The sequence below is a fragment of the Labrus mixtus genome, chromosome 5 (genome assembly GCF_963584025.1).
Source record: "Labrus mixtus chromosome 5, fLabMix1.1, whole genome shotgun sequence".
In the NCBI taxonomy this organism is placed as follows: Eukaryota; Metazoa; Chordata; class Actinopteri; order Labriformes; family Labridae; genus Labrus; species Labrus mixtus.
The window spans coordinates 9,357,344-9,370,636 of NC_083616.1; the positions used below are offsets into that span (position 1 = coordinate 9,357,344).

Below are 13,293 nucleotides of genomic sequence, written 5' to 3' on the forward strand. Positions count from 1 at the left end.
AAGATCACTTCCTTTTTTCGATGGTTCAACATCCGTGTAGATGAAATACATTTGCAAATCATGTGGATAGGCTAAAGTCCGACTTCCGCTACAAGGCATGTCGGGTCCAGGTCGCTTTGAGATCAGCTCAAGAGTAGCGGAAGCGTGACAGTTTGTTAACTGAGCTAAGTGTCACGGGGTAGTACTGTGACACTGGTTTTTGTTGACTTCCAGTTCTCCTTTGACAAAGTATCGATTTAAGACGAGTTAAAGTGAATAGTTGAGCGTTTTTTTAATATATGGGTTAATGGAGGTAGTTGACGGCGACTTGGACGTGTCGAAGTTGTTAAAGGTAATGTAAAACACAACTCGTACCAAGCTTAAGTCATGCTAATGCTAGCTGACTTAATGTTTGTGAAATGTTTGTATTGCATATGATGAAGTTGGGTTTGTTTGTGAGCTCGACAGCTCTTCTCTCCCTATAAACAGTGCTGCCTACGTCTGACTAACCAAGCAAACATTTTCTTCGCAGGTCTGAACTCTTCTAATCAAGAAAACACATTAGGAAGTTTGTGGAGGATGGCAAACCACAGGGGTGCCAGTGAGAGCAGCCCTCTTTTGGACTCAGGTTCTGGTTACAGACCGTCAGCGCCATCCGTTTTTCAGGGAAGAAGACTGGCATGTGCAGCCATCCTGCTGGCTGAATCATTAGAAAGGATCGCTTTCTACGGCATCACATCCAACCTTGTCCTTTTTCTCAATGGCAGTCCGTTTTATTGGGAGGGCACCCAGGCGAGTCAGGCACCTCTGATGTTCATGGGAGTTACCTACCTGATATCACCATTTGGAGGCTGGATTGCTGATGCGTACCTGGGGAAGTTCTGGACAATTGTTTCAAGTTTGATACTTTATTTTATTGGCATGTTATTTTTCCCTTTCATCTCAAACGAGGACACCAGGATACACCTGTGTGGAGAAGAGGGGGCGTTTCCTGTGCAACCTGTCGAGTGTCTGAGCATGAACGGAACCACTCCAAGCAATATTACCTGCCCCATTCGAGCTGCATATTGTGGCCCTGTGGTCTACAGTGGACTGTTTTTGATTGCGTTAGGCGTGGGTACTGTGAAGTCCAACATCACTCCCTTTGGGGCAGATCAGGTAGAGTATGAACAATATTGTTTTGTCAAATCTCTAAATTACATAAATAATGCTTAGTGCAGACATTGGGCTCATTATACGCTAGAATGTCTATGAATACGATTCGTTTTTCAGACATAGGCCCTGCATAATATTGGGTATGCAGTGTGACATCATGGAAACCAGACATGTGACTGGATTTTTGTTGCACCATGAGAGTTCACTTAGACATGCATGCCCCAAATCATCGTGGCCACGTATAGATACAGCTGTTATTAAATTGACATGTTGGGGCACAATGTATCCCTAATGATAAATAATCTGCTTATACTATACTTCCATCAATGAGTAGTTGTACACACACACAAAAAACGATGCCTTTAGTAATGTGTTGTAGGTAATAAGAAGTGAAACAACACATTTCTCAACTTTATGTCTACATAATATCAGATTATGTAGAAACGGGTTTAAGAAAAATTAGTCATAGAAATGGAAATTTCCATCAGTGAGACCTTTGTTACTTTAAAATAATCTAACCACCCCAGCAGCGGAAATGATAAGAATTTGAACTCACTACACCCTGTTCATTGGTGGGAAACTAGAGAGAAACTCAGAGTCAGGCAAAACTAAAAGCAGCACAACAAAAGAAAAAACAACAACTTCTGGATCAAACCAGCTACATTTTGCATGCGCCAGTGAATTTCAACAAAAAGTACTAAAGTAATCGTGAAACAAGACGAAACTTGTTAATTATTTACGAGTACTGAAGATGTTATATTAACCGCATCACTTCAAGGCACAATTTCCCAACTTATTCTTCTCCACCTGAAAGGAATAATAAAGTGGTGGCGGAAGCTGTTAAATGCTGAAATGTACTTGGTTTAGGTGAAAATGTCAGATTGGTAGTTACGCACAGCACGCTTTTTGTCTGAATTAAGTAACTACTTTTGCAGAGTTCCTGTAGGCACAGTCATTGATTGTATTTAAAATGAATATGCAACTTTAAATAGTATCTAAAAAAGTGTTTCACTGGGGCTGCAGACGCATCGACAGCTGTGGTGGAAAGAGCTTAAATTTAAGAGTACAATAATAAAGCAGGATCATTCTGTGTGGTATCTATCATGATATGATTATTGTAATATTTAGAGTATTTGAGGGGAAACAAACAAGATCATAGATTACATGCTTTTCTTGTCCTGGAATGACTTTCATCTTGAGGCACCAAGGCCACTTACATGGACAGAGCTGTCAGAAACCGAACGCACAGTGGGAGCTTCCCGGCTCCATGTATCCATTATTTATCTTATAGAGCTGTTCTTGCTAACACATGGCAATCAAATGGGAAGTGTGATTTATTGTTTTAACTGTACTCTACTACTACCACAGAGAAGAAGTCCAGAAAGATTTATGCTCAGCATCGGCCTGTGAATGCCGTGACATTATCTCTCTAATAGTTAATTGTAGCTGTACTGCAGCATTCTTTGCGCTCATACATAAGAGACATATCCACTTTATCACACACTGATAAAATCGTATCTTCTACAGGGATGACTGTGTAATGAAAGGATCAGGGGCATTATAAGAATATAATTATTTGTTTGCATAGACATTTAACTGAATTAATTGAAGTTTGGAGAGCTAACATAGTCAGCTTTTGTGATTTCTGAGAAGATAAAGCATTGAGTGCTGAATAAAGTGTGAAACCACATTCTAGTTGGTTTCAGCTTGTGATCATTGTTCCGCTTGTCAGCACACTTTCAATATCCTGTAAGTTATTTTCAGGAGGATTTTGCTAGCTGCCCTATAATACACGTGGCAGTTTGATGACCAATGCAACTATGGTTATGATGTGTAAAGTTTAATCTTCCTGGAGTTATTTCCTGCTGTGGCTTTGAAAAAATATGCATGTAAAAGTACTGATGACTTTGTTTCTTTTATAGATAACAGTTGCTGATGGTAGACGCACAGATGTTTTTACATGCTCTCATCAGGTTAAAGTGACATGTTTTGTTGCTGTCATCCTGATGTGTGTATTTAGGTCAAAGACAGAGGGCCGGAGGCTACGCGTAGATTCTTCAACTGGTTCTACTGGTGCATCAACTTAGGAGCCATTCTATCTCTGGGAGGTGTGGCCTACATCCAGCAGAACATAAGTTTTACGCTCGGCTACATCATTCCCACTGTGTGCCTCGGGGTCTCCTTCCTGGTCTTCCTCCTCGGCCGGACTGTCTTCATCACCAAGCCTGCTGATGGCAGCGCCTTCACAGATATGTTCAAGATCCTGGGCTATGCCTGCTGTTACCAGAGAAAGAAGGAGGCTAACCATCTCCGGTGAGAGTGGCTTGTCTCCTCTGTGTGTCAGTTATTGCAGAGCATTTCATTTAGTGATGGTGAAAAAAACAACATAAAATTGTGTTACTAGGCAATAAAAGTTGTGAAATCATTCCCTAAAGAACAAACAGCATACTCATAATAGCTGTTGGGTAGCAAACCATTCATCAATCTCAATGGGCTTCTTCTAACAGTGCAGCAAGTCTTTTTGTTCTTTGCAAAGTTTAGAGGGATGGTGACTCTGATCCTTTGTTTAAAACAGCAAGGTGTTGTTGGTAGACCTTAATGCTAAAGCCTCCTTTCATCCCTCGGTATAATTTTTTTTTTTTCCCCCTGGTGGTTCATGCGTTCATCTTCAGTCCCTGTGGTGAAAAGTTACACTGAAGTGCTTTTACTCGACTTTGAACCATAGTAACACAATCGCTGCAGAAACTTGACACTTAATATTTGATGTTGGCCGATCCTGCAGCTTTTCAAGCATTTCTTATTAAGACATTTCCTCCAGAGACGGGGATTATAGGCTTTTTGTTCCTATCTCTAGAAGTGCTTTTATTCAAAGGTAATGTTCACAAAAAAGACTGCTTAAGTCACCATTAAAGAGTTTAAATGTAGCAGATATATAAATATATACTGTTCATGACTGTTGTTTCAAATGTTATTGTGTTGTTCTTGATTCTTTTCATTCCTCAAAGGAGCAAGCCATCTCTACTAGACAATGCCAAAGTGACTTATGGAGGAAAGTTTCCAGAGGAGAAAGTGGAGGAGGTGAAAGTCCTGTTGAAAATCCTTCCAGTATTCTTAGCCCTGATCCCTTACTGGACTGTGTACTTCCAGGTAAGATCAGATTGCTTCAAGATAAAACAATATTTGAGTCTTTTTACAAAAACTTTTATGAAGAAATTGAATTGGGAATATAAGCCTTTCAGGTGAAAATGTTCACACTCGGTGTCAAAGTGAAGAGGGATGATTTTCTTTTTCTGTATTGATGCTGACTGGTTTTGCACCAAACAACCTTGTGATCATTCAGGGCGAGCTGCACTCACACTAGGCATTCTGTACCGTGCCTAAGCACGCTTCACCCCTAAAGTCCAGTTCGTTTGACTAGTGTGAGTATTCCTATCCGTGCTTAAGCATGGTGCCCTGGCACTCTTGGAAGAGGTGTACTTCCACATTGGAACAGTTCATGCATGAGCACGGATAAACAACATGGACATGCTTCCATTATTGAGATATACCGGAGTGCTATGGTTGTAAGTGACTCAAGATAAGCCACAAAGTCAGTAAAGTAGCAATCATATTCTCTGTGTTGTTCTCCTATGTGCGGACACAGATTCGACCAAGATTTTTTGATATCAAGATTAAGAATTTAAAATGTGACTATATAAATTATGATTTAAACCCATTATGCATAAAGGCATCTATATTATTCTTAGTACTTTGCATTCCTTTGATTTCCTTTGATGCAACTTTCATATTTTCAAAGCAGGGCCTTTACTTGTAACAGAGTGTTTCCACAGTGATGTAGCCTATTTCTGCTTTATCTAAAGCAAAACAAACCCGAGTACCTCTTCACTCACTGTACCAAAGTGCTGGTAATAGGCTAAAAGTCATACAAGGGCTGTCTTGTAAATTAAGCATGCTTCATGATCACGTAAAGCCATGCATGTGTTGTATTATGACCTTATGTACAAGAGGTAACCGTGCTCAGGCCCGGTTAGTCCTTGAGCAGTGTGAGTGCCGGCTTAAGCACTGTACGGGGCAATTTTGCAGAGTGTGAGTGCACCCCCTAAATCATGCTGAGACTCTATTCTTCTTATTGTGTCGCAGATGCAGACGACATACGTCCTGCAGAGCCTCCATCTGAAGATTCCTGCATCAAATGTCACAGCTGTCTCTAACAAGGTAAGCTTACATAGAGATCATCTCAGTCCAAATACCTCTTTCATGTTTAATTGAAGATGGACTGTGTGGTCTTCTGGGTTGTGGCAGAACCGTTAACAGAAGAGTGGGTGATAGTGTCCACATTTTATATTCATTTAATTTTAATTTTAATTTATTCAAATCTCCATTAGCCGTGGTTTAAGCCACAGCTATTCTTCCTGGAGTCCACCCAAACTTTGTGAACTATAGGCTGCAAAATCATATTACATCGATAACCTCAACAGCAAATGTTTCACATTTTGTGTAGTCTGCTTCTTCATATTTGTTGTGAAAGTGAACTAAAGAAGCTAATTCTGAGTCATATTTATTTATTTATTATGGTTTGTAACATAATAACAGCTGTAGATTTGTTATGGTTTACCAGTGCCATACCTTCAAACTGAACATGAGGAGTGTGTTCTCTCTCACTTTCCTCACTACTTTAACTGAGCTGAGGTGTTATTGGAAGCTGATTGCCCAGTCTCAGTTTAACTTACACAAATGGCAAGGCTGAATCTGTGTTCATGTAGTAAATCGAGGTAGAAATAAACACTTTCAGGACACAGTTTTCAGATTATATGTCTTGCCCCGAGCTATCTGCGACTGAGCCAAAAATAACAGCAGTGTGGTGACATCTGCCGCCTGGCCCTGTGATTTGTTGTTTACAACAAATCGGAAGAAACTGCTGTATAATTCCATTGAGTTTGGTGATCTAACATGCCAGCACATAAGTAGTTTGAACTAGATTTGTCACTGTTGAAACTGAAGTAGTCAGTAGGTCACTGACACACAATGGTAAGCAACAGCTGGAGGCAGCAGCAAGGGTTGGTAAAGCCTCTGGGATTAAGTCTGAATTTCACAGACTATCTCATAGATTAGCAACCTGGCTGTTATTGCACCTCTCAGCAGTGCCTCCAAATGATTCTACCTGACGAGTGTTGCATCTTCATCTCACTCTGACACATTGTGTGTTATGTTCTGGCATGTTGTGAAGAATGAAACCTCATCAATAACTTCACCAGACAATGACACATAGACATTTAAAGTTAGGAAACTGATGAAAGTGGAATAAGAAGAAAAATATGTAGTTTAAGCAAGTTCTGTTTTTGAACAGGGAAGCGTGAGGGGACAGTGATGTGTGAGCGGACTTCATGGAAATGTGAAGTGAAACCCTTACATGTTAACTACACGACCTGACCATGTGTTGTATAAATGACACATTAATAATGACACAGTATCCTATGTATATTAAATAAATAGACATTGTAACTACGTGACACTGTCAAACTCTCTTCTATAGTCTTGGTTTTTCACCTCCACTGTTTTAACTAAGTTTTATAACTATGTTGGAATTTTTTTTCCTCACTTCACACACTATCTCATATCTTCTTAAAAAAAAAAAACAGAACTAAGCCCTTTTCTGCTACCAGCCTCCACACTTCTCTACATCAAAAGGGAAGTGAGATTAGATGCCTCTGTGAATGCTCCCTCACCTCACCTGACACATTTTTATGGCTTAGCTGAACAAATACAAACTCTTGAAGGAAACACAGCCCATGCTCTTATTAATAACTTGAAGTTTGAGGCAGTATTGACTGTGTGGTAACTGAGTATGATTAGATTAGGGTTCTAGGAGGATTACTTCTCTGTGGTTGTGGCCTGTTTTTAAGTCTCCATGAATGTACAGTATTTTAATTCGTAGTGGTGTAAAGGAGATTTCTAAGGTGTTGTACTTCTCATTTCCTTTTGGAAATTAATGCTATATTTAATCTATGCTCATTGTACCTTACTTTTACTACTAATAAAGAAGATGTTACCTTGTGTCCTTTAAGTACAAAACAAAGTGAACACACAGCCTAAAGAGAACATATTCCTAAGTGATACAAATTTAAGTAGACATTTGTTCTCACAGTCTTTCTTTTCACTAATATTATGATTCACAAAGAGTTACACGGTCACATTGCATCACAGTTAAAGGCCAATTCCCAATAACCCCCCATTTTAATGGATTTATTAAAAAGCAAAAAGTTTGTTTTGTCTTCTCCTTTTCTCCGTTTTCTACTATCTCCTGAGTTTCCAGCCTGGCATTCACACTTTAGTTAACAATATATATTCAGTACACATTTTATTTATATTGTCCATTCGGTGAATAAGAAAAAGCAGTACATTTTGCCCACTACAAACTTGGGCCTGCAGAGACACCTCCATCATTCATGCCTGACTTACCTTTTGCATCGGAGTCTCACTGAGGGTTTGCTCATTTTGAATACGAGAATGCACAAACAAGGGAGGGAAACGCTCTCTAAGGAGCTGCATATAGATTACCAGCAGTTACTCCAAGAAATGGAAATTCAGTTTGACAGTAAATGATGCTATCAGAAGTGTTAAACCAGGGACACATCAGGATCTCAGATGGCATTTTAAATTTGAATTGCAAAAAACATTCCCAGCAGTTACCGTCCTTTATTGCTCACTCAGTGAGAGATTGCCTGAATGTGTAATACTCTGCATACTAACAGTGGATTTTCTCTCTGATTGATATATCTTCTGGTGTGTTTGCACAGTACAAGAAGTCCATTCATAGTGACACTTCATGTGAATATTATATTTGAACTGAGAACTTCTCTTTTGAATTCAGCCTTGTTCACTTTGTCTTGTGCACCTTTAACACAATTAAAATGAATAACAGTAATACTACTACTTCTCAAGAAAAAACAACACATCTATTACTAACATCCTAATGTTGTATTCATTTATTTGTCTGCATACTTTCTTTAATGTGAATCAAATGCATATTCTTCATTTCATTATGTTTCCTTTTGACCACCGGGGGGTGCTAAAGTAATACCAAGTCTGAAGTACACACACTCACTCACAAGCACACAAACATTTGGTGAACTGTGCAGGAATGCACTGACATTCTCTGTACTCTTCATGCTTTGTTGCTTTTAGCACAGTTTCGCCTCACCTTTCTCCTCTGGACCCCCCTCAGATGACGTTCCGCTTCCCGGCCGCCTGGCTCACCATGTTTGATGCAGTGCTCATCCTGATGCTGATACCCCTTAAGGACAAAGTGGTGGACCCCATCCTGAAACGGCGCGGCCTGCTGCCTTCTCCTTTGAAGAGGATCGCAGTGGGGATGTTCTTTGTCATGTGGTCGGCTGTGGCAGCAGGTGAGTGCACAACATGCCAGTCCCGTCTATACTGTCACATGAAGCAGGCATGATGAAAAACAACAACACAGTAAGCGTGTCTGCTGAATGCAACATGCGATCTGTGCTTCCAACACAGCTCTAGTAGTGCCACAAAGACAATTGTTTTTTCATTTAATACTAAGTACTGTTTTGGGGGACTTTTGAAACATTTTTATCGATATGACAGTTCCACACCAGCAGTGCTAAAAATTGGCAGACTATATTGGCACATTTTAGCTGAGGCATTTTTTGATGTATGATAAACAGGTATTTGGCATATCCATTTTTTAAATAATTGTCGCCTCAACTGTGTCCCTTTGTATGGGACACAGCAGATGGTCTGTCACAGATGTATTAATTGGCCCTCAATCAAACATGACTTTCCACCTGGCGAGGAGGAAAAAAGCAGCAGAGGTTTATTCTTTTTTCGCCCTGTAGAGCACAGGGGGAGCTGTGGCTTCTCTCGTTTTGGGACTGAGTGACTGCACCCGCATGCAGCAGCACTGCTCAGTCCTATTCACCCCCAGCCTGTGGATTATTTTGGAAATAAAGTCCCAGCCAGGCCTGTCAGCGGGTGCTGCTGCATTGATACATTCAGGCTTGAGTGTTTTGAGGGAGACAAGCCTGGAGGCAGGAAGAAAGCAAATCAGTTACACTCCTGAGAATCAATGCACATTATATTTTCCCCAACCAATGCCCCCTCTCCTGTCTCAGAGGCACAATACATTCACCACATGGAATATGAAGAATATATTCTGTCATTAGTGACCTTTCAGGTATTGACTGGTGTGCTTCATCCTGATTGCCAGTTGACTGTTAAACATGCAGTGGATCAAACTGGAGAACAATAGGCTCGGGATGATTTCATTCGTTGTGAGTCTATTAAATATGTTGTTTATACAAATTAAGATAAAGATAAATTAGTGACTTGTTCATTGTTTCAAGTGATTTAATTAAGCGATATTTGAGTCAAGAACAAATAGATGCTCCATTTATTGCCGTAATGTTGTTAAAGCAGAAAAAACAATGAGATATTATTAACCTGTTGCCTGTAGTCAAATAAGATCCTACACTCTGAATGTGTCATCTTCTCATCTGCATAAAAGAGTTATGACAGCAGCAAAGGCCAAATGGTCAACGGAGTAATAGGTCAAAAGATTGAATTATAAAAATCGTATAGAAAGTATAACATTTCTGAATATATCATAATCAGAATCTGGACATGTAAATATAAATGGCTACAAAGCAAAGAGTTTGACTTTTTATCATCGCTTTGTTCTTAGAAATTGAATGAACAGCTAATAACAAGGACAAAAAACAGAACAAGGGAAGGATAAGAAAATACGGGACTTTTAATTCAAAGAAAAATAATGTAAAAAATGTGATTAAGTGCTGAATTGAATCTATAGACTGTCCGTAGATTGAAAGGAACATCAGAACATGGGTGCACTTGACTGAACTCCTGGCCCGGTGCTGTACTTTAAATTGACATGGTGAAGAAGAAATTAGAAAGTTTGTTGAGAGAGGAGTTTTTGGATGTTCTAGTCTGAGTGTTATTTAAGCCTGACTTAGCCCATCAGACGCTTCCTTTTCAATCAGCAGTGAGACGAGGTAAAAGGTCTATTTACCAAATCTAATGCGTCTAATGTATTCGGTTTAAAGGGAAATTTTCTTTTCAGAGGACATGAGCAATCCAAGACGGCAAGGTGCTCGAGCTTGTTCATTTCTGATGTTCAATAGCTATTCAGGTATTTACTTTTCCATTTGGCTTCTTGAAAGAAAGTGCAATCCTTGCATTTGAATTCAGGGAAAATAAATTCTGAAGATTGCAGCAAGCAATTTTGGGTCCTGGGAGTGGAAAGAAAGGTTTACGATGGAGGAGTGGTGTGAGCATTGGTCACAGAACAGTAGGTAAACACACAGCTTGTGTGCGACACAGTTCTGATCTGAATTTAAGAGTTAAATCAGACGACCGGATGAAATCTGCACTGTAATTTACTTGAAAAAAAAAAAGAGTGAAGATACAGTTTTAATAATGTGTCTTTATTTAACATCCAGGAATATTTTGCCGTAGCCTGGCATTGCCATGCTTCACATCTATTCAGTTACACGCATTGACTCCTCTGAGCTGCAATACACTCTTGTCACATCTAAAATTACATTTCCCTCATCTGGCTCTTTATGTGTCCTCAGTGCTTTTCTGCATCTGTCCACTGGCTGAAATCATGTCGAGCTCACAGACTGACAGATGGACAGATGTGAAAGAGCGAGTGTGGCATCTTCTGCCCACAGTACAGCTAGTCCAACACATTGCATTGTCAGCCTGCCTCCCTGCGTCCACAACATTGGCCGAGCCTCTGCTGTTCAGAGTTAGAATCACTTTCATCTCCATGTGCAAAAAATGTGCCTGAATTGTCATGATGACATTGGTGCGGCGATGTTTCACAGGGTTTCGTCGTGCTCGCTGACACACATGACACAAGGACGGCTGGACCTCCCATGCAGTGCAAAGGGACAGCAGAAGACATGCTGTCAAGCCGACTGTGGGCTGTTTCTGATCCTTTTTTTATTTGTGTTCCACACTCTCAGACTTCAGCCACATACCACGGCAAGCTCTGAAAAGCTGCTCTGACATTGTAGTTGAAGAGGTTTTTTTTAGCATGTTTCATCACGTTCTGCTAACTTTGTGTACTAATCTGCTTTGGTTAAAGCTCAATGGATTTTGCAGCGTCCAAAACTATCTCTGTCTTTTATTTCTTCTTTTTTTTTTTTCAAAAGCTGGGGCAGAGTTGCAAGGGATCACACAGGGCTGTTGGATGTGTGATATTTAGTAAGGGGGGGAGGGGGAGCAGCAAAGTGTGTTCATAGTGTAAGACTTGCTCTGGGCGGCCCTGTGGCCTGAGATGGACGCCTGGTATTATAGGATAGCCGGATTACAAGGCTACAACTCCTCTCAAACACAGCATTAAGTGTAGTTATGATAGGAGGCTGTCTCTGGGTGTTATCTGCAAATAGCCGCTGGTTACATGATAATAGCTATCGAATAAAGCTTCTAGAAGGCGGCAGCTCTTGATGACAACTGCTTGGCTCTTATTATTGAACTGTCTGCACTGATCCATTGCTAACTGCCATATTATAGAAGCATGCGGATGTGATCTTAATGCAGTGGTAGAGTGGACCTAAAAGTAGCTAGAAGCTTAATGACCTGTCACTGAGTCCTCTAACTCTGGCAGTGTTTGGCATGTTGTTAGTGTTGTGGACTGCAGGGTCATACTCAAATGAGCAATCTTCATCCTGACTGATATGTCCAAGCCTTTAGATTGACACCATGGGCAATTTTTTATTTTTCTTTACTTCAGCGTATATGTTGAAGAATCATAGCTTGTATACACTGTGTGTGTGTGTGTGTTGTGTGTGTGTGTGTGTTGTGTGTGTGTGTGTGTGTGTGTGATTTTCAGGACGATGCTTTCTCTCAGCTTTATTTGCTAATTAGCATTTTTCATCTCTTCCCTCAGGTATTTTGGAGACCAAACGTCTGGAGATCGTCAAATCAAATGGTACCATTGACCAGAAGGTTGGCATCGTTACCTACTACGCGGCAGATTTACCCATATGGTGGCAAATCCCTCAGTATGTCCTGATTGGAATCAGCGAAATCTTTGCCAGCATTGCAGGTACAGTCATTTGACCTCTCCTGTGTCTCATTTAGCTCTGCGGTCAGGCAGCCGTGATGATTCACACTAACAGTAAATACAGTGTCCCCCTGAGATGAGCCTCATTGTTTGAAGCGCTCTGATGCACTTTCACACTCAACACGCTGAATAGATGATGTCTAAAAAACATTTATGCCCATTTCTCATAGCAGGGTGCGATGAAGACTGATGTGTAAACCCCTCTTTGTACAGTTTGTTTGATTCATTGCCAGTCTGCAGCAGTGTAATGTGTTCATGGGTTGTATTCCAGAGTAAATAGAACAATAGGTCGATCGATAATTGATTATCTCGATCCTCTCGCACAGCTGCAAGACATTGTTCTGTAATGGGACAATTTATAAATAAGGTGTGGATAGAGTAACCTTTTGAAATTGAAATTATGATGAAAGCTGCGTCTGAGCCAGAGAGCCGCCTTATATTAGCTCTCTTCCTCTGCCCATTTGTCTAAACAGCTACAGAAGCTAGCTAATGAGACAGATAAATAAACCTATCTTCTCCATGTACTGTACCACGAGTGTCTGCTGGCTTAATCACAGTTGGCAACAGAATTAAAAACATCAACTTTTCACCTCTATGTTTATTCACCTGGTGTGTTGACATTTACCACTGTACATTTAAATACATTCAAGCATACAAAACAGTGATCACAGAGAATGTTCTGTCCCCTCTACACCACAATATCACACTCCAGAGAGATAATACACAATGTGACATGCACTGTATTGCAAGTTCAACTCCTAATTATCCAATTAGCATGCTGACACACTGTTCATAGGGACATAATACACTTGAATAGACAGGAAATGATGGTGTGTTTAATTATCAGTGCGGCTCATTGAGGGTGCTGACAGTTACACTGTCGTGTAGACCAAAGAGGCAGAAAATGAGTTTGAAACATCCTTAAAGAATACTTTGCATCAACCTCCACAAGAAGAGGTTTTACAGCACTCTGTAACTCTGATGACCAGAGCAACAATGTGATGCGGTTTTGCTTATACTCCAACATTATGCGATCGTTT

The 13,293-nt window shown here is 40.4% G+C and overlaps 2 protein-coding genes across 2 annotated transcripts in view; one reads left to right on the top strand and one right to left on the bottom strand.

The window, feature by feature from the left end:
- The window catches only part of adamts13 (ADAM metallopeptidase with thrombospondin type 1 motif, 13), a 370,029-nt gene that overhangs the window by 113,059 nt on the left and 243,677 nt on the right, over positions 1 to 13,293 (bottom strand). The gene's annotated exons all lie outside the window — the stretch shown is intronic.
- The window catches only part of slc15a4 (solute carrier family 15 member 4), a 29,066-nt gene continuing 15,910 nt past the window's right edge, over positions 138 to 13,293 (top strand). Inside the window, exons 1-7 of the mRNA XM_061037656.1 lie at positions 138 to 331; positions 512 to 1,137; positions 3,155 to 3,447; positions 4,140 to 4,281; positions 5,275 to 5,349; positions 8,360 to 8,540; positions 12,077 to 12,235. Coding sequence (XP_060893639.1) covers positions 559 to 1,137; positions 3,155 to 3,447; positions 4,140 to 4,281; positions 5,275 to 5,349; positions 8,360 to 8,540; positions 12,077 to 12,235 — 1,429 coding nt within the window. The 5' untranslated portion in view covers positions 138 to 331; positions 512 to 558. The remainder of the gene's footprint in view (positions 332 to 511; positions 1,138 to 3,154; positions 3,448 to 4,139; positions 4,282 to 5,274; positions 5,350 to 8,359; positions 8,541 to 12,076; positions 12,236 to 13,293) is intronic.